Source organism: Rhyacophila brunnea, unplaced genomic scaffold (genome assembly GCF_057557595.1).
Source record: "Rhyacophila brunnea isolate RB1 unplaced genomic scaffold, BYU_Rbru_1.0 scaffold_13, whole genome shotgun sequence".
In the NCBI taxonomy this organism is placed as follows: Eukaryota; Metazoa; Arthropoda; class Insecta; order Trichoptera; family Rhyacophilidae; genus Rhyacophila; species Rhyacophila brunnea.
In genome coordinates, this window is record NW_028232785.1 from 14374394 (window position 1) to 14399032 (window position 24639).

General features: G+C 35.0%; 1 protein-coding gene and 1 long non-coding RNA gene across 2 annotated transcripts; one reads left to right on the forward strand and one right to left on the reverse strand.

Annotated features, from left to right (window-relative positions):
- Positions 1 to 639: 639 nt before the first annotated feature.
- Positions 640 to 10590, forward strand: LOC147076591 (uncharacterized). The gene is made up of 6 exons (XM_085940346.1): positions 640 to 1174; positions 1282 to 1434; positions 2946 to 3098; positions 4158 to 4310; positions 7677 to 7856; positions 8537 to 10590. The coding sequence occupies exons 1-6, from the start codon at positions 1028 to 1030 to the stop codon at positions 8552 to 8554; spliced, it is 804 nt and encodes a 267-aa protein (XP_085796472.1). The 5' UTR covers positions 640 to 1027; the 3' UTR covers positions 8555 to 10590.
- A 6433-nt stretch (positions 10591 to 17023) lies between these two features.
- Positions 17024 to 23070, reverse strand: LOC147076592 (uncharacterized). Its single transcript, XR_015069657.1, has 4 exons — positions 22705 to 23070; positions 22344 to 22595; positions 20254 to 20376; positions 17024 to 18304 (listed from the first exon to the last, which is right to left on the reverse strand). It is a non-coding gene; the product is annotated as an uncharacterized LOC147076592 (long non-coding RNA).
- Between the last annotated feature and the right edge of the window lie 1569 nt (positions 23071 to 24639).

Below are 24639 nucleotides of genomic sequence, written 5' to 3' on the forward strand. Positions count from 1 at the left end.
ATATTTCTTAGATTGGTGGCTACACTGAACGCATTCCCGCGCAATTTTACGTCAACAAAACTGAGCTGTCAGCTGTCAAACCTAGCGAGCATCAGATCTGTTAAAATTTATGCGGCCGTTTGACATTTATAGAAAGTTTGTATACTTATTGTTAATAATTTACATCATGAATAAATGGGCGAGCTTGAATCTCCAAACCAATTGAGTAATTCGAATATCGAAATCGAATAATCCAAAGACTAATTTATTGTAGCGAGTATGGCTATATTTCAACTGGCTCAGGCTCAGGGTAAACGAAAACACTGAATATGGCGGGTTTTTTACGTTCCACACTATATCTTTGGCGTGTATTTATTCGACGAGGACTGTGTCCTCGGTGATACTCCATATATAATTTTTTAAGTTTCCGCCATCTTCTAGTTGTTCAGTTGAAATCGACCAGTAGAATGATATGAACGACCGTTTGCATGACTCAGGCGCATATTCGGCTATTTTCGTACGCTTTCGGCAATCTTCGCTTGATAATGAAAGGATCGCACGACGGATAATAGAAAATTTTCCACTTTCGACCCGATCGCTCACGATCCTTGAAAACCATAGAGAATAGAGTTTGACAGTCGTGGCAGAGGATCGGGCCAGACGCAATCTGCCAATGGAATATGGGCTTAAGGGTCGCATTGCTGACCTTGGAACGTCCGCGATCCGCCGCTTTCTGCGAAAGAAGAACCGTTATCCCTTTGCCCTGTCCAGTGCAGGGATAGACAACCTTAGCGCGACGGGGGTCGCACGTATTGATTTGGTGACACTATATACTTTTACTTACCCACTTATATATTTTTAAGTTTGATGTATATATCGACTCGAAAACTCTTTGAATTCGACTTTACAATAAATCCCTAACACTCAATTCTAAAGCTTTGTCTATGGCGGATGGTAACGACAAACGAAGATCAGTAGGTAGCTGTCAAACTAGGTACTTGTTCTGATAATTGACTGCGTGAGGCATTTTTGCTTTAAAGACGGTAACATGGATATTAAACTTGAACCACAACAATTACAAGCTAATGCAGAGGGTCAGCATTGGCTTGTTGTGCCAATATTTCATTCAAACAGCCCTGATAGCGACACGAATATTAAACAAGCGAACGCCGACGATGTCAGCTGTTCTTTTGAGGTTAGTTTGAAACTGATTTTTCCTTGAATCATATGTATTTTATGTGGCTTCTGCGCTCTAAATACATAACCGACTTCCCTTATATGAAAAAATGTTTTTTTTTACAGAAACCTTCGACAGACTTGCGTGTTATAAAATCAGAGGCGATTTTTGATGGAATTGACTTGAACAACAAGAATGTTGAAGACACAATACGGGAATTCAAATACGTGCACTCACAACCTGGCTGCTCTTATTTGGACTGTGGACCAGAAAATCAGGTAGGCAATCTTCAATGAAACTACAAACAGTCACAGTATCCAACTTTTGATGAATAAGTTTTACCAAGGTAGATGGGTATATTTCGTTAAAGAGACTTTTAATACAGCAATGTGCCTCATGCAGTACCTAAACGTAGTATGTTGCCGAAAATTATTAACCATTTAGGTCACAGTCATCCTATTTATTTACAATAAAATTAACTAGTATCTTCTAGATTAATTGCATATAAAAAGTGTTAATTTTGGTTGTAATTTAAAATAATAGAGGTACATAATCTGGGTTGTTATTTATGTGCAATAAGAAGAATGTTGCATTCGCAAATGTTGTCAAATTATTTGTTGAGGAAGAAATACGTGAGATATAGTTTATCATACTGATATAGCTTATCCATTTATTATGTACTTGCCCCTTAGTAAAAATTATACCCAAATCTATCCACTGCTGGATGAAGGCCTCCTTAAGCTGCTTCCACTTCTCTCGTTCCTGTGCGTTGCGTTGCCAAGTTTTTCCGAAGAACTTTATCATTTCATCGATCCAGCGGCCTTTAGGTCTACCTTGCGAATGTTTAGTACCTCTTGGATACCACTGGATGACTTAATTTGTCCAACGATTGTCCTTTCTTCGAGCTATGTGTTCAGCCCATTTCCATTTGAGGTTTTTAGCCAACTCTATCACATCATTAATCCTTGTCTGTTCCCTTATCCACTCATTCCTCTTTTTGAACTTTCGCATTATGCCCAGCATGCACCTCTCCATACCACGTTGTTCTACTCTAAGTTTCTGGATCTCTCTTTTACTTTGGGTCCAATGTTTCACACGCATGTGCGATCACGGGAAGCACACACTGGTTGAACACTTTGCGCTTTAGGCACAGTAGAAGGTCACTTTTGAAGATATTATTTAGGGGGCCAAAAGCACTCCAGCCTTGCTTTACTCTCCGAACGATTTCATCAAATAAACATCCATCTATAGACACTTGTTGTCCCAGATAGATGTAGCTTTTCACCTGTCCGAGCTGAGTGCCATTGATGGAAATTTCTTTTTGGCCTGCAAAGCAGTTGAGCATGACTTTCGTCTTTGTTACATTTATTTTCAAACGTACTTTATTGCTTACTTCAGCGAGTTCTTGCATTCTGCTTTGGAGGTCTTCTGAGTCTTGCGAGAAAATTACTATGTCATCGGCAAAGCGCAGATGACTCAGGTATTCTCCATTTATAGGGATTCCTTTGTCATTCCAGTCAAGTTGCCTGAATAAATCTTCAAGGGTAGCTGTAAATAGTTTAGGTGAGATTGTATCACCATGTCGGACTCCTTTGCTGATAGGAAATCGGTGCGATGGTTTACGGAGATTGACAGATGCTGTTGCGCTCGTTGACAGATGTCAGCTGTGCATCTGAGGTTAGTTTTAAAAACTGATTTTTCCTTGATTTACATCTATTTTATGTGGCTTCTGCGCTCTAAATACATAACTGACTTCCCTTATATATATGAAAATATGTTTTTTTTACAGAAACCTTCAACAGACTTGCATGTTATAAAATCAGAGGCGATTTTTGATGGAATTGACTTGAACAACGAGAATGTTGTCGACACAATACGGGAATTCAAATACGTGCACTCACAACCTGGCTGCTCTTATTTGGACTGTGGACCAGAAAATCAGGTACGCAATCTTCAATGAAACTACAAACAGTGACAGTATCCAACTTTTGATGAATAAGTTTTACCAAGGTAGGTGGGCATATTTCGTTAAAGAGACTTTTAATACAGCAATGTGCCTCATGCAGTACCTAAACGTAGTTTGTTGCCGAAAATTATTAACCATTTAGGTCCCAGTCATCCTATTTATTTACAATAAAATTAACTAGTATCTTCTAGATTAATTGCATATAAAAAGTGTTAATTTTGGTTGTAATTTAAAATAATAGAGGTACATAATCTGGGTTGTTATTTATGTGCAATAAGAAGAATGTTGCATTCGCAAATGTTGTCAAATTATTTGTTGAGGAAGAAATACGTGAGATATAGTTTATCATACTGATATAACTTATCCATTTATTATGTACTTGCCCTTAGTACAAACTAATCATTAGTACCTACTATAATTTTTGCCGAAATACTATAATTTCTTGGACCTCGTACTAGTCGTACTATAATTCGATGACCAAAAGATGGCAGCACTGAAATCAGATGAGGCTTCGTTGCTTTTTAAAAAAGGCGATAGATTTTACTTGTTTACTTAATATAACTACCTAAGTATATACTTTTACTTACCTACTTATATATTTTTAAAGTTTGATTTATATATCGACTCGAAAACTCTTTCAATTCGAAATTTACAATTTCAATTCCAAAGCTTTGTCTATGGCGGATGGCAACGACAAACGAAGATCAGTAGCTGTCAAACTACTTGTTCTGATAATTGACTGCGTGAGGCATTTTTGCTTTAAAGGCGTAGGTGACATGGATATTAAACTTGAACCACAACAATTACAAACTAATGCAAAAAGTCAGCATTGGCTTGTTGTGCCGATATTCCATTCAAACAGCCCTGATGGCCACACGAATATTAAACAAGCGAATGCCGACGATGTCAGCTGTGCATCTGAGGTTAGTTTTACAAACTGATTTTTCCTCGATTCATATCTACTTTATTTATGTCGCTTCTGCGCTCTAAATACATAACTGACTTCCCTTATATAAAAACATGGTTTTTTTACAGGAACCTTCAACAGACTTGCGTGTTATAAAAACAGAGGCGATTTTTGATGGAATTGACTCTAACAACGAGTATGTTGAAGACAGAAAACGGGAACTCAAATACGTGGACTCACAACCTGGCTGCTCTTATTTGGACTGTGGACCAGAAAATCAGGTACGCAATCTTCAATGACACTACCGACTGTCACAGTTTCGTGTAAAGTATCCAACTTTTAATGAGTAAGTTTCACCAAGGCATATTTCGCTAAGGAGACTTTTAATACAGCAAGGTGCCACATCCAGTAAACGCAGTTTGTTGCCGAAAATTATAAACCATTTAGGCCACAGTCATCCTATATATAAACAATAAAATTAACTAGTTTTTTTAAAAAGCGTTAATTTTGGTTATTTTTAAAAAAAAAAATATATTAGAGGTACATAATCTAGGGTGTTATGTATGTTCAATAAGAAGAATGTTGCATTCGCAATGTTGTCTAATTATTTGTTGAGGTAGAAATACGTGAGCTATAGTTTATTATAATGATATAACTTATCCATTTATTATGTACTTGCCCCCTAGTGCAAATTATACTCTATACTACATTTTCACTTCTTACAAAATATGCATGATTATTAGTTGTATTATAAATAATATATAATTAGTTGTAATATATAATTAATACAACTCCGGCAAATATCAGACAATTAAAAGAATATTTTAATTGTTTACTGCCGTGGAAAAGACTCGAAAATATCTTCCTGCCGATGAGATTGTATTAAATGATCAGTAATTATTACAGTTGGCTTAGTAAAAAATACCTTAGCGGCAGAATTGGTACGAACTTACATAAGTACCTACCTAATCAGTCAACACAGTTTTATTTAATATACTATGCATATGTACTTAGAACATGTGATGCATGCTCTAATACTGAAAAATAGTGTTGAAATGTCCATTACGGAAAAATGCCTATATTTCAGAAGGGCAAAGGTGTTATAATATAATAATTCAATTTTGAATGTAAGTACTAATAACATTCTGTCATAACCGTCTTAAAAAATGTTGGATAACTACTTTTCATACAAATATTCATTCTTAAACGTCCAATAATGTACAATGATGGCCGCGCGGCTTTAGCGTCGGCCAATAACGTCGTGGCTGCCAGGTTCCAACCTGGTTCTGGCAGGTACACACAAATATTGTTTTTCATATTGTGTATGAGTCACAGTATGAACCTAATAGGTTGAGCAAGTGACTGACATCCATTTCTCGTAAAAACAAAATCTGTTAATACAAACGTACACTAAAATTGATGGAGGCACATATTATGATCTTATTAGGATCGGTCATGGTCGAAATAATTTATAGGGGTACATTTTCTTATTTAAAAATCAATTATTGACAGTGATATTTAATAATAATTAATACCTATCCCAATTTTACATCTTTATAAAACCAAGAGTAAAAGTTTCCACTGGGTGTGTTTCACTAACTACACTCGGTGGAATGCATTTCACATACCGTTTGTATGATGCGCCCTCATACTATGCTTACCTTGCGACAGCCGTATGCTACTCGCTACGCATTTCGCAAAGGTCACATTTTAGGCGGTGACTAACGGTTTTCTTCGTTGATTGCACCGTGACCCCTTTACTTTCTCGGATGCATTCCCTATGTCCAGACACTCTTCTTTATGTCTTTCTTGTTTTAACTATGTACAACATCTTACCAACCAGCTATAACTGCTGTCAAGATGTTCATCTACGAGTCACACACTGCGCAGGGCATAGATTCTAGCAAACTCTGACGGTTACAACTCACTTTCAATTTTTTAAATGTCCTTAATTAATTATTATGGGTATTTTTCTGAAATTAACCCCTCCCATACCCCTTTTATATGTGTGTGCCGATACGTGTTTCGCTAAAGTTTTTATTTCACATTATAATAAATTATAATAATACATGAAAGCATTGACCACCTCGTATAGAAGTAACACCATCATCCCATGTGAAATTACGACGCCGTTTATTTCGTTTCGGTAATAAAATATAGCTATTGGAAAAAAATCAAACCGGCCAATGTGCTGAAATTAACTAATAGTCACTTCAGTGAAACGGTTAAATTTAAATTGCACTAGGTTGAGGCGTAAAACCCACTTAACGCAGCAAGTGTGGCTCTCGCGCTAAATTTCACAAGTGGCGCGTAAATCAACGAAAATACAACGTAATCAAATACGCTAGTGCCCACTGGATTTGACGACGCATTATGAGCGCCCGCCGCATGAATCATCGTTTTTTGGCTTCTCGGCGATACGAATGAAAGAAAATACAATGGAGTCCATTCATTGAACACAGCGATCAAAATCACGCTCGGCAAGCGTCGTCGTTCGACGGGCGAGAAGTCATTATTTAATAACAGAGAACTCAGTGTTTAATTTTATTCCGTGTCCTATATTTCGCTGGTTGAATAATGTCGTCGTAAATATTAATTACAAGCCCCGAAATAATATAATATTTTTATTGCTTTGTTATGAGAAACGCTGTAATAATAACTATTTTGTGCTGCTTGGGTCGCTTATTACATAGGTGAAGGGTAATGCGCGGCAAGAGACTTGTTATTATGGTTATGAATAAACGCTTCATAAGCCGACTTCGCCCGCTCGTCCGTCTTGATGGGCTTTATGCCTGACAGTTACGTTAGTTGTACGGCACGTAGTAAATCATTCTCGCCCATATTATCAACACCACAAAAAGTATTGTAATGGTCCGGTATATTGTAGAAACAAGATGCGATGTTTCCACTTGTATACTAGGTACTTAGTATTTTACGATAATTTGATCGGAGTCTATTTATGCATTTGATTTGCATGTTATATGGAGGTTCAATTTTTTTTACCTACCAAACTAGATCATTCGGTAACATTATTCATTTGATGTGTAAGTAATACCTCAGTAGGTAATATTATAATATCTAATCTTTAGTTATACTCTCACTTCTTTACTTGATATTGTCTGAAGATGTTGAAAAATAATAACCAACATGGAATAAAAATTTAAAAGTATAAAACATTATTGAGAATTTATAAAATTAAGTTCGAAAATTTTGGTTTTCTAGACTTCTACGAAGGAATGTTTTGCAAGGCATTACGGTACAGTTACGAGTCAACAATCCTCGCGTAATGGAAAAAAAGATCAAATGATGCATTATTCAAAGGTGACGATAGATGTGCAAAATGTTAGAAAAGAAGTCTTAAAACTAAATACTCCGAAGGAACTTCGTCTTATTCTGAGAAGGATAATACATTTTTCACGCAATTTGATTTTCAGCGTTTGTATCGCAGTTTTTGGATGCGGAAGTGCTCAAAAAGTCGCAAAATAATTCTAAAGGAGGTGATTGCTTATATAGTTTTGAGGTCATTCTCACTCTCTATTTACCTAATTATGTCGAAAGATACAAAAAGCATCGATAAAAAAACTCAAATAAAATAATAAAAACATAATTTTAAATTATATTATTAAGAACGATTATGACTTTTCCAGGTTTCTACTGAAGGATTTTACAAACGGCATCGCGGTACAAATAGGAGTCAACCATCCTCAACTGATGCCATCCAAGATAGGACTCTAAAGTATTCAGAAGTGACGATTGATGGACAGAATATAAAAAAAGAAACCTTAAACTTAAATACTCCGAAGGAACTACGACTTATTCTCAGACGGGTAATACATTTCTCATGTAATTTTATATGCAGTGTTTGTAACGCAGTTTTAGGATGCGGGAGTGCTCTAAAAAGTCACAAAATGATTCACATGGACTCATTGTCTAGTACTCTTAAAACACATAACATGATACATACTGGTGGAAAGCCTTATGAATGCGATGTATGCTCATATAGATGCACGAATCATAGTGTTCTTAAAACACATAAAATGACACATACTGGTGAAAAACCTTATAAATGTGATGTATGCTCATTTAGATGCACGACTCTTAGTAGTCTTAAAAGACATAAAATGAGGCATACTGGTGAAAAACCTTATAAATGCAATGTGTGTTCATATAAATGCACGCGTCTTAGTGGTCTTAAAAGACATAAAATGTTACATTCTGCTAAAAAACCTTATATGTGCAATGTGTGCTCCTATAGATGCATGGATCTTGGTGATCTTAAAAAACATAAAATGACACATACTGTTGAAAAACCTTATAAATGCGATGTGTGCTCACATAGATTCACGAGTATTAGTAATCTTAAAAAACATAAAATGACACATTCTGGTGAAAAACCTTATAAATGCAATGTGTGTTCTTATATATGCTCGCAGCTTAGTAATCTTAAAGAACATAAAATGACGCATACTGGTGAAAAACCTTATAAATGCAATTTTTGTTCCTATAGATGCGGGAAACGTGGTAATCTTAAAAAACATGAAATTACACATTCTGGTGAAAAACCTTATACATGCGATGTGTGTTCCTATCGATGCTCGAGGTCTAATACTCTTAAAACACATAAAATGACGCATTCTGGTGAAAAACCTTACAAATGTGATGTGTGCTCATATAGATGCACGATTATTACTAATCTTAAAAGACATAAATTGACACATAGTGGTGCAAAATCGTATAAATGCAATGCGTGTTCCTATACATGCTCGGACCTTAGTAGGCTTAAAAAACATAAAATGACGCATACTGGTTAAAAACCTTATAAGTGCAATGTGTGTCCACATAGATCCTCGCGACTTTCCCATTTTAAAAGACATAAAATGACACATACTACTGAAAAAACTTATTAGTGCTTGCGACTTCAAAGTCTTAATAAACATAAAATGTAACATTTTCGTGAAAAGCTTTATTATTGCATTATATTAATATAGAGATCGTCCCTTTGCTGATGACTTTATATTGTTGTCTATATTTAAATAAAATACTTGTTGTTTTTTTTAACGACTTACCGAATAATTTAAATACTAATAAGAAAAAAGAAGTTTAGAAGTGAGTATCAAAAATTAAATAAACAAACGCCTGGTGATGGAAAATCCCATGACTCCATTGCCACCAAGTCTGTGGATTCAGTTGTGATGTTTTTTCATCTACACGGCGTTGTCCAATTTCCTTGATGATAGAACAATAAATTTTTTTAACAAAAAAATAGTTAAAACGTTTAAATTTTACAATATCTGATAACCTTATTATCAAAAAGGTTAAATACCAAAGAGATTGCACCGTCCAATCTCTTAGGTCGATGCTAGAATGGGCTGGATGTTTTGGAATGATGCTTTGACTAACGCAGGTGCCATCGAAAGCAGTTCTTGGGTTTAGTTGTACCTATACGAAAATACTGGCAAACACATCAATTTTGAATCTTGCAATTGCACTCTTCAGAATATGTATAAAGTAATTGCCAGCATGTATATATCTATGTAATATTGTGAACTTGGACATTCTGTGCATTACCCATGAATACCTCGTTGTAGGTCATACAAAAACGAGATTGATTTTAAAAATGAGTTAATATAATAGAAAATTAATAAATCATACTTCTCATTGAGGTGAAATGGAACAAAGACGAAAGTCATGTTTAACTGCTTTGCGGGCTAAAAGTGATCATCAGCAATGGCACTCAGCTCGAACAAGTGATAAACTACACCTATCCGGGACAAAATGTGTCCATAGATGGGTGTATATTTGATGAAATTGTTCGCAGAGTAAAACTAGGCTGGTGTGCATTTAGCCACATGAGTAATGTCTTCAAAGATGACCTCCCACTGTGCATAAAGCGCAAAATTCCTTAATTAGTTAAAATAATAAAATTACGTTTAGATGTAGGTCCCACGTCTTATATTTTCAAAGCTGTAAATGTAAGACGTGGATTAAAAACCGGGTTAGGTTAGGTTGATTAATGATGATAAATGGGTTTGACCTTTTGATATAAATTAGAATGTATGCCCGTAATAATTGTAAATATTGGTTTGTAATGATGTTATTAAAAATGTTTTGAATTAAGAATAGAAATGTACTTAGTTTTTTAAGATGATTCAAATAATTCGTAGTGCGTGTAATAATACGTAACAATATACTTACTCGATTAAGATTTTTGTATGTAATAATCATTAGGCTTAATACTAAGAAAATTCACTTGTATTTAATTGCAACATGCCATTTATGGAGAGAGTCACACCTCTGTCACGTGCTTTTAAAAAGAAAATGGGAACTTCGTAAACAGCAACTCGACAGTGGATGAGTCAATCAGAAAATTTACAGACCAGATCACACGTCTGGCATCATTATAACAAATACTAATAACTTTTTATACTGAAGTCAAATCGACTCTCTCCGCAATAATTATAAGAATAATACAATTGTAAAAAAACAAGAAATAACTAATAAAAACAAACGATTTGCTAGTTCTTATAATTTTAAAATAATAACTGTGTTATCTATCCCCACCCCACAGAAATATATTCCTAATATTGTTTATTTAATAATTTTTATACCAGTCACTGACCAACTGAGCAAGCCAGAGTGCCACTGCGTATTAGTATGTTCCAATGACATTAATATGGACGAAGCATCTAGAAAATAAAATGACACTCACTTTGTGTCGGGTCTGCCGGATGGCGAAATTCATATTTTAATATCGGTATCCTACGCTCAAATGAACATTCTGATTGCAAGCGGTCTGGCGACACCGCTGGGTCTGCCCGTACAAAATTTCTGAGTGTCAGGTTTCGACTCCACCGTTATTATTGTGTTACAAAATGCCAATGTGCCTAGTTAAAAATTGTAAAAAAAATCTACTAAACACTCCAAGAAAGATGGGATATCACTTTTCATGTGTTAGTATTATTTATTATTTATAAAATGCCATTTTAAGATAATGTTTATTCAATGCAATTGAATGACAGAAATCATTGGACAGTCGCCTGTGATTCGCTGGGCTCACTTGCGTCTAATCTCCGAAAAGTCGTAAGTAACCGAGAATCTGTTTCTAACGCAATGAGTCATGACACTAATACGCCCCTACAATAAAGGTTATATTACTATAAATTCTCGAAGCTTGTATCGCATAATGGGAATGGATACGTCGAATGGTCACGTGACATCTACCTATACATCTGTGAATGACTTTCATGCACAATTTCTCGTGCGCGCCGGTATGAAGTGAGTTGTCCATTTAATATGTCATTGGTATGTTCAATAAAAAACATATTGAAAAACTTGCAAAAAAAATCATAACCATGGAAGCCACTAATAAAAGTTTAATATATCATAAAATAAATTTGTATTTAGACAGACATATGCGAATATATGTATTCTATTAAATGTCTGTATATATTATTTATTTTATCAAAATAAAAATGTTTTTTAAATATTAAAAAATTGTTTCAAACTTTTTTTACCCACTAACCAAATATTTTATTCAAAATTAAATATTTTACGCAGTCTCTTTGGTTGGGTTTGGTTCTAAGATTACCGACCAATGATCTAGACCGAGTATATTTACAGATTTCATTTCACTAAAACCAAAAACATACTACCTTAGCCCACGGTGGCCGCGCGGCTTAAGCGTTGGACTATAACGCCACGGGTCCCAGGTTCGAATCTTGGGTCTGGCAAGTTTACGTCATATTGTTTTTCAATTTGTGTGTGTCAGGGTATGGACCTAATAGGTTGAGTAAGTGGTGTCACCAAATCAATACGTGCGACCCCCGTCGCGTTAAGGTTGTTTACTCCTGCGCTGAACAGGGCACAGGCATAACGGTCGTTTTAAGAAAGCGGCGAATCGGAAACATTCCAAGGTCAACAACGCGATCCCGACTCCTACTACCTGCCGCGTTATGCGAAGCAAATAGAAGATAAAGCATCCGATAAAAAAAGACACACGTACCCGCGAGAAACATGACGTTCCCTGATATCAAGAACAAGACGTGACTGCTCGAATATCCACCCCATTCTGTAAATAATTAAAGTTCAAGTACGCCGGCAACAACAAAAAAAACGTCGGCATCTTTCAAATATCGAACTCCCCACGTCACGGTTATCAAATCTCAAAAATGGACACCCTAGCGGCCTCTCGCGGTGTATAGCGGAGCCCACGGCCGCCAGGAAATACCCCCCCTCCTTTCTGGTAGCACAGGGGAAGCTTTAAATGAGCCAGCACAACGTGAGGGAGCGCTTTTTTTCTTCCCCGACGTCTTGAGGACATCTCCTGGACCTCCACGGCACCTTCACCCAAAGGTCCCGAAGATCTCACCCATCAGAACGTCATAAAACATAAGTACCCTGTATCGATATTACTGTTGATTTTCTATTTGTTTATAACCTTGTGTATTATTAGTTTTCGTCTTTCCCTTCTATTTCGCGCCAAATTCACTTCAAGCTAGTGCCTTTCACTGGGTCTAATTAATACTAAAACCACGGCCTGTTAGTACAGAAATAATTCCAGTGCCATTGGCTTTGTTTTTAATTATTATTAATTATTGTTTCTTCTTTTTCCGCTGTATATTATTTATTTATGTGTGTTTTTCTATTTGTAGAGATAGTGCCGTTATTCGCGGCCTGACATATAATTTCATATCATGGTTATTTTAAAATTTATTCCGCGATCTACTGACTTTGATACTGTCATTCACGTGTTTAGAAATTAAGATTAATTAAGGCTCGTAATTTTTTAGTATGTCGTATTGTGCCATGATATTTTAATCGAGGGATAAAGTGAAAGGATCGTCGTGTTAAATTATAATAAATCGTGTCCGAGCGGTTTGAAACCAATGCAATAAGCGCGATACGGTGTATATATCGCCATCTGTGAATACCCGTCGGAAGCGGGTCAGTCTGGCCGCGCGATGTTTATTACGATTTGATATGTATTAGTGTAATTTTATTTTTTGTTTTAATTATTTCGCAGTTATGTCGGTATAAATCGAATCAATAAATAAGTGGCGGACGTTGTAGGAGTACCTCTATTCCTGCCCGTAAAAGTAAATTTCATTGAATGCCTTCATTCTAAATTAGGTGAAATTTTGTGGTACCATATCAGCTCACCAAGTACGTAAGTAAGGTAGCCTAATCTCTAAAACTTCAGCCAGTGGTTGTCACACAGGGCTCCTCCGGCCCAGTAGTTGCAAACAAATGCCCATATTAAGGCGGTTTTATATGAACAAATCTCTGTATAATTTGTTTGATTTTTGAGACTCCTTTCTCTGAATCCATGCTATACCTGTATAATTAATTAACCCCTTTAGGCCCCTACCATTAGTTAAGTAAATTTGTGTTGGAACAAGTTGAATATTTTTGTTTATGTATAACGCAATAATTAAACCTGTCATTGTAATCGAATAATATCTGTACCTCAGAGACAGACGGATGTAAATCCAAATACCCAATTGTTCAGGAGAGCTAAAAAATATTTTTTATTTTAAACGAATACTCATAACTTCTAAGAAAATATACATAGAATAATCATTATTTTTTTCATTCTAATTCAATTAAAGTACTTCTGGAATATGTAAGAAAGGAATAAATATAATACAATTTTATATCAAAAAAAAAATAAAATAAAAAACGTAGTAAGGATTTGCATCATTCTGCCTCTAAAGATATTTTGTTAATGTGGATTTGTATCTTATTTACCTAGCCAAAATAAAACAATTTATAAGTTAAAAAAAATTATAGGTATAAATATAACAAAGCAAAACACATTTTTTTTTAAATTTTTATTATGTCATCATCATCATCACCAGCCTGAATCTATTCACTGCTGGATGAAGGCCTCGATAATCTCCAAGCTGATTCCACTTCTCTCGTTCCTGTGCATTGCGTTGCCAAGTTTTTCCGCAGAATTTTATCATTTCATCGATCCAGCGGCCTCTAGGTCTACCTTGCGGATGTTTTTTACCTCTTGGATATACCACTGGATGACTAAATTTGTCCAACGATTGTCCTTTCTTCGAGCCATGTTCCAGCCCATTTCCATTTGAGGTTTTTAGCAAACTCTATCACAACATTAATCCTTGTCTGTTCTCTTATCCACTCATTCCTTTTTTTGGTCCTTTTGCGTTATGCCCAGCATGCACCTTTCCATACCACGTTGTGCTACTCTAAGTTACTGGATCTCTCTTTTACTTAGGCTCAATGTTTCACACGCATGTGGTTACGGGAAGTACACACTGGTTGAACACTTTGCACTTTAGGCATTTTCGAAGAAATGATTCAGGCGGCCAAAAGCACTCCAGCCTAGTTTTACTCTGCGAACAATTTCATCAAATATACATCCATCTATAGACACTTATTGTGCCAGATAGATGTAGTTTTTCACCTGTTCGAGCTGAATGCCATTGATGAGGATCTCTTTTTGGCCCGCAAAGCAGTTTAACATGACTTTATTCATTGATACATTTATTTTCAAGCCTACTTTGTTGCTTACTCCAGCGAGTTACTGCATAGAGATGTTGTTGCGCTACTGTATATATTATTGAGAATATTTATATAGCGCCCGGGGATTCCTCGATTTCTGAGTGCATCGAGTATTGAAAATTTCTTTATGGAATCGAACGCTTTCTCATAGTCTATAAAACCCATGGATAGCGGCAGCTTGTATTCCTGTTACCGCTCTGATTTCTCTGATGACTTGGATAATATGGTTCATAGTGCTGTATCCTCCTCTAAAGCTCGTTCTCCTGGCTGGTTCTCGTCTAGTACATATTGCAGACGGTTTGAGAGAATTTTATCTTAGTGGATTATTGGATTTGCATCCTTCTGCCTCTAAGGTAGGTATGGCACTTGCATCTTTATTCTATGCATATCTTGGACTAGGACTTTTATCTCTCTGCCACTAATAGATAAAGCCTTTAGCATGACGATTCTTAAAAAAACTCATTTTCCCCAAAATTGGAGTTGCATCCGTCTGCCTCTGAGGTACAGATATTATAACCCATATTTCTGTTGTCGATTGTATTAAAGGGAACTCTGTCGAGACGACTGAGTGTTTCGTTTCGACTACCCGAGTCACGTTCCTTCTCAGTGGCTGACATCTATTTCTCGTAAAAAAACAAAATCTGTGAATACAAACCACTACTCTGTGAAGGCCCATATGATCCTATTAGGATCGGACATGGTCGAAAGAAAAGAGGAAAACCAAAAACACTTAACGAGGCGGTATGTCTTTTTCACAAACACATAATTTGAATTATGTTGTCTAAAATTTTTATTAGAAACCCAGTTTTTGAATAATGGGGCAAAGTTTTGCTCAATGTTTGACTCTACTGTTGAAAGGCCGCGGGTTTAAATGTTCCATTTTCGATATTGTTCGATTCAATTGAATAACCAACTTTTCTGTTACGGTTATTATTTCTTTAATGTTTGTAACGCCACCCAGAAAAAGAGGCCCGATTGGACACAATCCATCCAATCACACGAAGACCAGGCCTGTTTGGTAACACAGTTACTACTTTTCTTCTTTTACTGTGTAATGCGTCAATTACATTGGGCTACTTTACGAGCTGTTTGTAGGCGAATTTAAAAGCGGGCGATTCAGCTACTGCGATTGTAATGATGAACATAAAACTTTCCATTCGCTGAGAAGCTACAAGCCAGCGACTATTTTGACAGAACGTAGTTCGTTTTTTTACCGGGAGGTTGCTACTACGCTCTTCTGCGCAGACGCAGTAGGCCCACACGCCGGCGTGCAACATGTAAAGTGTACCGGCTTTCAACTTTTCTCGGTAGATTGGTTACAATCTGCTTATTAGCTTGTTCAATGATGACACTGGGCAACTTTACAGGCAGATTGTAAATTCGCCAACAAGCAGCTCGTAAAGTAGCTCAATGTAATTGACGTGTTTCTGTCAATATATGGTGGAATTGCATTGTATTATTAATTAATTTAATAATACGCATTTTTAGTACTTATACTACTTTAATGAGCCATTCATTAAAGTGGTATAAGTACTAAAAGTACTTACTACCTTCAGTACGTACATCTACTTAAAAAAATGTGTTTTTATTTATTTACTTATTTGAAAAAGACACGTTGAGTACATAACAAATTATTAATTCAGGACGTTCACAACATGACATTTTGAATACAAATTACAAGTAATCAGTTCAGAAAATCAGAAAAAACAAGGTGGAGGAAAAAAAGAAAGCAAAAATAGTTTTATACAAAAGAAATAAAATCAAAAAAAAACAATGATAATTTTAAAAGTACAAATTAAACAATAAAATAGAATTTAAAAAACAGAATATATAATGGATCACCAAAAATATGTACATCTCTAGGGAGTGCATTGACCAGCCGCACATCCCACGCTATTGGTGCCTGGAGAGCCTGACATGAGGAAACAGCTTTCACCCTAAATAATTGACCACGCATGTAATTGACGGGTGCGTAAAAATTTTAATTTTCTAGAATATCGGGATTGAAAATGATACCACGTGAGAGCAGGGAATAATGCTTAAGGAGCAGAAGTGACCTACGAGCTTCAAGAGAATGAAAGGCGAGCATGCCTAGAAGAAAGTTAGTCGGAAAAGACTCGTTTGAGAAGGTTTTAAAAGGAAAATAATTATCAACTTTAAAATAAAGATGACGAAGAAATTTTTCTGAACACGCTCTAAAACAAGCTTATAGGAAACCTCATAAGGACTCCAGATGATGGAGCCATACTCAAGAATACTCCGTCCTAACGACACATAAAGTAATATGTAGATAAATATGTAGATGTTGTAGAATATGTAGATGTTATATGTAGATAGATAATAAATGGAGTAACATTTCAGTTATCTACGTACCCAACTAATTTATCTTTATTATTCACTAGTATTGAATTCAAATTGTGTGTTGTAAAAAGTTACATTAAAAAGATTTTTATCTATTTTTCTTGAAATATTTATTTTCTATTAATGATTAAGCAAATTTCTTTGATAATGGTTATGACAGACTTGTATTTTAAATAGATACAACGGTATTTTGGCCAATAGATCTTTAAAAAATAGCTTTATTAATTGTGAACTTAAATATTACATTACAAGTTAGTTAGTCATCACAATAAAATGATTCTGAATTTTTCATCTACGGTTTTCATTGAGTAATGAAAAAGATTTATTTAAATGATTTTTCACCAGAATGAGTCATCTCGTGCATTTTCATTTGATAAGATCGTTTGCTGGCGTAATTGCAATCCCCACATTTAAACGGTCTTTCTCCAGTATGGGTCATTTTGTGACGTTTCAATTGACCAAACCGTTTACATGAGTAATCGCAATCCACACATTTAATGGGGTTTTCACCAGAATGAATCATTTTGTGCATTTTCATATTATTTGACTTGACGCATGAGAAACTGCACGTATCACATTTAAATGGCTTTTCACCAGAATGTATCATTTTATGTAACTTAATGTGTGCAGAATGTAAGCAAGAGTAATTGCATTCATCACATTGAAAAGGTTTTTCTCCAGAATGTGTAGTTTTGTGCAATTTCAATTGACCAAACCGTTTGCATGAATAATTACATTCCATACATTTAAACGGATTTTCACCAGAATGCGTCATTTTGTGCAGTTTCATGTCACTTGACTTGATGCATACGTAATTGCATGTATCACATTTAAATGGTTTTTCACCAGAATGAGTCATTTTGTGTTTCTTCATATTACTTGACGCTATGCATGAGTAATTGCATACTTCACATGTAAACGGCTTTTCACCAGAATGAATCATTTTGTGCAGTTTCATGTGGGCAGGACGGGTGCATGCGTAATTACATGTATCACATTTAAAAGGCTTTGCAACGGAATTGGTTACTGACGAATTATTTGTGTTTTTATGTAACAATTTATGATGCTTCATTAAGTATAATGAAGAAAACAAATCAAAACAGATACTACACACAAAATTATTTTTAAAGAACATTTTGTTTTCCACTTTTATAACGGGCACTAATAATTCAGTGTTTGCAACTTTCGATGGGGAAATATCTCGTCTCCCAGTGCGACAAAGGGTGTTTACATCAGTAAAACTTTCAATATATTCCTTCAGTGCTATTTTAATGTCTTGTTTGTTAATATGTAGATCTTCGTTAGGCGCTTGTATCTGAGCCACCTTCCGCGATGATTTGACATTGTTGGCAATGTCGGCCGTTACGATGCTTCCAGCTATAAGCTGAAAAATAAACATGGACAAAATAAAAAATATATTATTGGACGCTGTATTCCCTATTTTAAAAAGATTTATTGCCCTTAGATGATATTTGTTCGATTATTTTGGCGTCTGGCCTATATTAAATATTAGTATTGGTGCAACAGAGACAGACAATATTTGAATCATATCAAGCACTTGTATTCTATCGGGAATTTTTTACACGTTTTTGCACTACCTAACTGAATTCACTTTCAGGAGCTAGTTATAGTTATTTAAAAAAAAAAAACATAGGTTATCATATTAGTATTTTTGCGTATGTGTCAACGTAACGCATGTGAATTTAATTCCGTGCTTCCACGTATCGATTTATATTGTTCAACCTCTGTTTAATGAAAAATAAATTATTAGGAATATGCCGACAAACCAGTTTAAATGGTGGCATTGGGTAAATTTCTTAGTACGATAACATCATTTTATCAGATCACTACAATCATAACATATTTAATATTAAAACAACGTGGTTTTTTTAAACTTAACTTATTTAATTGAATTCAGGTGTTTCTGCGCGCGATCATGATTTACAGAAATTGAATCCACTAATTTCAAAAAGATAGAAAATTCGTTCTTCATTAAATAATTCAGTTTACACGTAGTAAATAGGTTTTATTGAAATATAGGTCCTGCCACCGCCATCTTTAGATTAATAAAGCCTGAACATAACTTTTTGCACAAGCAACGAGTGGTCCACTTTTCAGCTGTCAAAATCAGATCTGTCAGCTTGACATATTGATTCGCCCTTTCTCATTTCAAATTGAATTATTAAAAATTCTCAAAGCTAATATATTAACTATCGGTGTTATTTACAAATAATATACATTCCTGTTTATTCATCAGAAGTCAAAGTCAGACTAGTCCTTCACACAGAAACCGGTGGTCATATCGATTTCCAAAAAATATGTAGCATTGATCTATGAATTACATTTTGTAGAAGGTGTGTTAATGCTAAAGTATTATTTATCATGTAACTTATCTATTCAAATCAAACAATTCCCTGTGTGAACACGACAGACGAGTCAGAATGAGCACTCTATAGAATAAAATATATATATAAATTCACAGACAACAACGGGAGAGGCGGAAAAAGTAGGCCCAGTCGTTGTGAATGTATCGGCTTTCTACTCGAGTCGGCAATGGTCCTACTTAAAAAAAATAGTTTCAATAATTGTTATTATGTGTACAAATCACTAGGTAGGAACAAAATAAATCAATAAATTATATATTTTAAGGGAATGATTCATTTTACAAATGAGTTATGTCATTAAGAATTTTAGATTTTTTTCAATCTAAACTATTTTATTTAACTGGTGGTAACTCTAACACACCGCTTTCACACAGTAGTGTATATATCTCTTTATATAACATGTGCGGTCAATGACTTCGGGCCTTGTCAGCATTGTTTCGACAGTGTAAAAATTAGTAAGTCATTTCAACTATCGCACAATCGCCGCATCCACAGCCAGCATATTCTACGCGTGTGACATTATTCGATGGGATGGAAACGTTCGAAGTGGAATAATACGAACAGCACTTTTCTCAATTTCGTTGTTGATGAGTTAGAATACCTATTCGTTGCTTTTTGAACCTCAGTCCGATCAGTAAGCTTCGTGTCAGTCGCTCCGCACAGCATTCTGTTCCACCGAGACTCAGACCTCGGAACAGTATCTTAAGTATTGTAACACAAGGCTCTTGTAACATACTCTTATACCGATTGTTTTCACTGCAAATAAAACTCGCTCCTTCATCCATTGGAGCAACCACCAATCTCGACTTTCCTCCTGAGGACTCTCCATCTACACCTCCTGGTTTTCTCCAATCACAGCGGTCTATTCTCTTAACAACGAGTCCCGCCAAAAACAGTTTAAATAATATATATAAGTATGTTAATAATTATGTGTGAGTGCTCGACTTACTGGTTTGCATTCCGTATACGAGCAACCAGGCTGAGGATAATCATAATTGAGTGGCACTTCCTTGAAGTCGACTGGTTGAAAATCTGTCTCAGATTTTATATTATCCGGATACGGTTGTAGGTTCTGAAAAAACAATACACCATGTTTCAAAATAAAGTACCCTTTTAAACAAGTCGGTGATTTTTAACGGCAATGCATGCAGAGGCGTGTCTATGTTCGTGTATTATTTTCACGGAGATTAAATTATTTTTCCGTAGCACTACCCTTAATGAAAACATACTGGAAACCAATAAATGTAATATTAGTTCGGTATCGGATACAAAAAAAAATTCTAAAAGAATTTAGATCAAACAGAATGTGGATAAGTAAGTAAGTGGGAAAGTCATAATCAAAATCATAAGTCAAATTGTTATGCAAAAAGATCTATACAATATTATTATAATATAACATAGTATAATATTTTATAGTATAATTATTGCAAGCATACCTCTCCAAACTGTGAGTAAGCACATGCCCACAATATATATCAACGTAGAGTCTAAGCCGGCTCTCACATCTAAACTCGCCCGTCTGCCGCACACCCATAAATCAAACCTTTAAGAACTTCGATCCGGTGTTGCATAATATGAAAACTGCGCAAATCTACTTATCGACAGTCACACGTAACCTTTTATACGTATAGATATTTGAATGCGACGATCGGCGAGCGGGTAAGTATAGGAATGACCAATTCGTAGGTGTTCATATGCGTGCTGGAGTCTTCGACTCGCAGCCCGGAAATCATGCAACTTGCCGATTGCAACAGCAGATGTTTTTTTTTCAAACTAAAAAGTCACATTTGACCAATCTGCGGAGCTCCACTTGGCAACGTGTTTTATGAATAACGATGACGTCACATCGACGTATTTGAAGGTTGCAGGCGAGACGTGAGAGCCGGCTTAAGCTCAAATTACACTAACATACTTATTCTCAGTCCGACCATCTGCCACGATCGTGAAACTCACTTTTGAACCGTTCCACGGAGTTATTACCAATTTGGAAAAAATCTTATTTTCAGACACGATTCATCCGACGTAAGAAAATACCCGATTAACTATGAGCTTCCAAGGATGGTTCTAGTGGCGAGCCGTCTTGCGTTTTACAAAACAACACAAATTTGACGATTACCTACGTCATGATGGATGCCGGACAGAAAGCAATAATGCATAACAAAAATTATATCCTAGTAAATACAATAGGCAACTCTGATAAAGCTAAGTTATGCCGAATCTCCAGTCTACGTCCACCCTTCGTCACAACAATGCTCATACCAATTATTATGTCTCGCACGGTCACACACAACAATTAGGTATTGTAGGTACCTAATTCCGTTTAAACTAGGTGCAATTATGGGAAAACCACGAAACATATTTTTTGTTTAAAAATTTGAATGACAGATTTTGATCACAAGATTAAGGCTATAACTCAGTTAAGGCATGGTCTAAAAAGATCGTGGCTAGGCGATGCACGAATTGCGGGTCGCGGGTGAAAATGACGAATGCCGAACGAAATATAACTTGTCATATAAATCCAACATGCGTCTATTTATTGTTCTGTTTATTATTCTATTAGTAACAATAATAATACATGTTTTCTTTTTCAAGTAAATGGGTAACGTTTTTAGTCATATTTACACGATTTAAAAATTAATAACCCCGTCGCCATCACGAAACTAATTGACGTATTCACTCCTCGACGTTCGCTCTCCGAATGCCAGTGAGTCCAAAAATTCGTCGGGTCTATAGTTGAAAATTATTTGCCGTTTCACTGAAGTATCGTCTTAAGTAGTTATCTAGTTACAAAAATAAAATGTTTTACAATAAACGGCTGAACGAGCGAGCTTTGTCGATATTTTTAATCTACAATACGACTAATGCGATTGTCACATCAAAACAATAGTAAATTCATTTTTATGTACATAATTATGTACTGTAGTGGTCTTTAAAGTTAACAAAGCCATTTATGTTGACAAGGCTATCTGTATTGTATCGGTCAAATCGACAAAATAAACTGATAATCATTACCTATGTAAACAGTATTTTAAATCTAACCTCAAAATTAAAACAGCTGTCATCTTCAGCATTGCCTTCTTGCTTTATTGCTTCCGTAGAGTTTGATCTTGAATGTTTTATTGTCGCATCAGGAAAATGCTGGTCTCCTTCGTCATATTCAAATTCTTCTGGTTCAAGTTTCACCTCAATTTTGTGTGTTTCTGGTAAATACGTTGAAGCCATCGCGTGTGTTTTTATCGCAGATATAAAAATATCGACGAAGGTATTTACATTAGATGTAAGGTGCTCACTCTACAAAATAATAATATTATAAAGATCAAATTGAATGCGACAACTGATTTCAACTCTACGATATTTTGTTTGACGTTTATATTGAAGGGTACAGGAGAACATTTTTTACCTATGTCACATAATTTATGTCAAACTGAGATAAATCGTTGATTAAAGGCTAAAGTCAATGACTCTAAAGAGCGTAGGCTTTTCTCTGGCATCCCTATGCACTAGTCTAACATGAATTTACACCATAGATAGATAATACAATTTGTTGACAGTTCGAACTACGATACTACTTTGCTAGTTTTAATTACAGGTTCGTTTCTTTCAACCTGAACGAAACAAATCAAATGAAACCATAGACAATATACATACAAATTGTATGAGTAGAAAGTTGACCGGAAATGGTTTGAGATTTGACGTTTGGTTCAGTGTATCATTGAAAATCAAACCGTTCTGGACATCAGAAATGGTTTGACATGAAACGTCAACCGATACGGACGTTCCATAGACTAATGGCAATCTGTCAAAGTGTTGATAAGCATTATTCGGCATTTATATATCGTGAGGTGTTCATATTAATATGTTAGACATTTACACCATAGAAGTTTACTTGAATTATGTATATTATAGATTAATAATCAATAGGTACCTATTATTCATAAGTAACCATACGCGAACAAGAAGCCGCTTTTGGTCTTATTATCTCAAAATCCAACCATATTTTCTATGCAAAGAGTTCGATTTAATATCATTACTATAATTATTTTGTCAGACCAAGAATTTATTTTCATTTTATTTATATTTTGTAAAGGAAATTCTAAACTACAAACTGTGTTAAATCAACCCGGAATGATCTTTATATTACCTACCTAACGAATTTTATCAATGTAATATATGTTCGATTGTCGCCTAAGTCAAAAAATCATACTGTCGACATGAACAATAGTGCTCAATTATAAAAAACTCTTATCAAAAGTAATTTTTAAAAACTTGTCATACCTATAAATCTTATAAATTAACTAAATGGCTACCTATTCACGAAGCATTCTTTATATTTTGTACATTTAAAACGAATAAATACGAATTTGTATTATTGTAGACAACGATAGGAGGTTAGGATTTCATAACAAGTTGACGTTTCAATAAATACGTTTCTGTTTCAGAGACTAATATGTTATGAATTAATTTTAAGTACTGGCAACACTAATTAGTCGTCAGCAAAGCGTTTCCGTGGACATTTACCAAACGGGCGCAAACCAAACGGTTCAATTTCGTTTATTTGATTCAGGTTGAATGATACAGACTTTACATAAACAATAAAAGTCGACGATAGTATTGCCATTTTAATAATGTATTATTTCCTTTTAAATAATATTAGCTAAAGACATTAATAATGGAGGTGTAAATAATGAAAAAACGATAAACAATTCATTAATAATATATTTAATAAAATAATATTTATATATGTATATAATCAAATAATATTGTGTACGTTGTCCTGGAAATTACAAAATTTTAATAATAGTGTTTTTATTATTAATCTCTTATATATTATTATCCTAAGAGAATTTGGAAAACGCACCAATGTTTTTTATTTAAATATCATTTTGTTGATTATTAAAGAAATTCACTTCAATTTTTGGAGTCCCGAATTTACTCCTATTTGAATCCGGCACAATCTGATAAAACTCGACACAATCACAGATAATATCGTTTTTAAATAGCGTTCTATATCCGTCACCATACATTTTCGCATCTTGCTGTCCGTGTAACTCAAATTGATTATAATGTCGTTTAATACTTTCTATATAATCGATATTTCACAAATTTAAATTATTATTCCACAAAACTATTCAACTCTGTAAGATGCACATTGGCGTACTATGGGTTTTAAATGCATATTTCCTCACTAATTACTACTAAAATATAATCTAAAACCACTTCACTGTCTTTTATCGGTCAAACTAATAGACTAATGATTGTCATTTTGTTTTGTTTCGCAAATCGCATATAAAAAGTTCATTTGACGTGTCAGAATTCAAATTTAGAATTTGCAGGA

Bases quoted from the DNA above. Each gene is read 5' to 3' on its own strand.
- LOC147076591 (XM_085940346.1), top strand. From the start codon at position 1,028: ATGGATATTAAACTTGAACCACAACAATTACAAGCTAATGCAGAGGGT. The intron at 1,435-2,945 runs GTAGGCAATCTT...TTTTTTTTACAG, and splicing joins ACTGTGGACCAGAAAATCAG to AAACCTTCAACAGACTTGCA. The intron at 4,311-7,676 runs GTACGCAATCTT...TGACTTTTCCAG, and splicing joins ACTGTGGACCAGAAAATCAG to GTTTCTACTGAAGGATTTTA.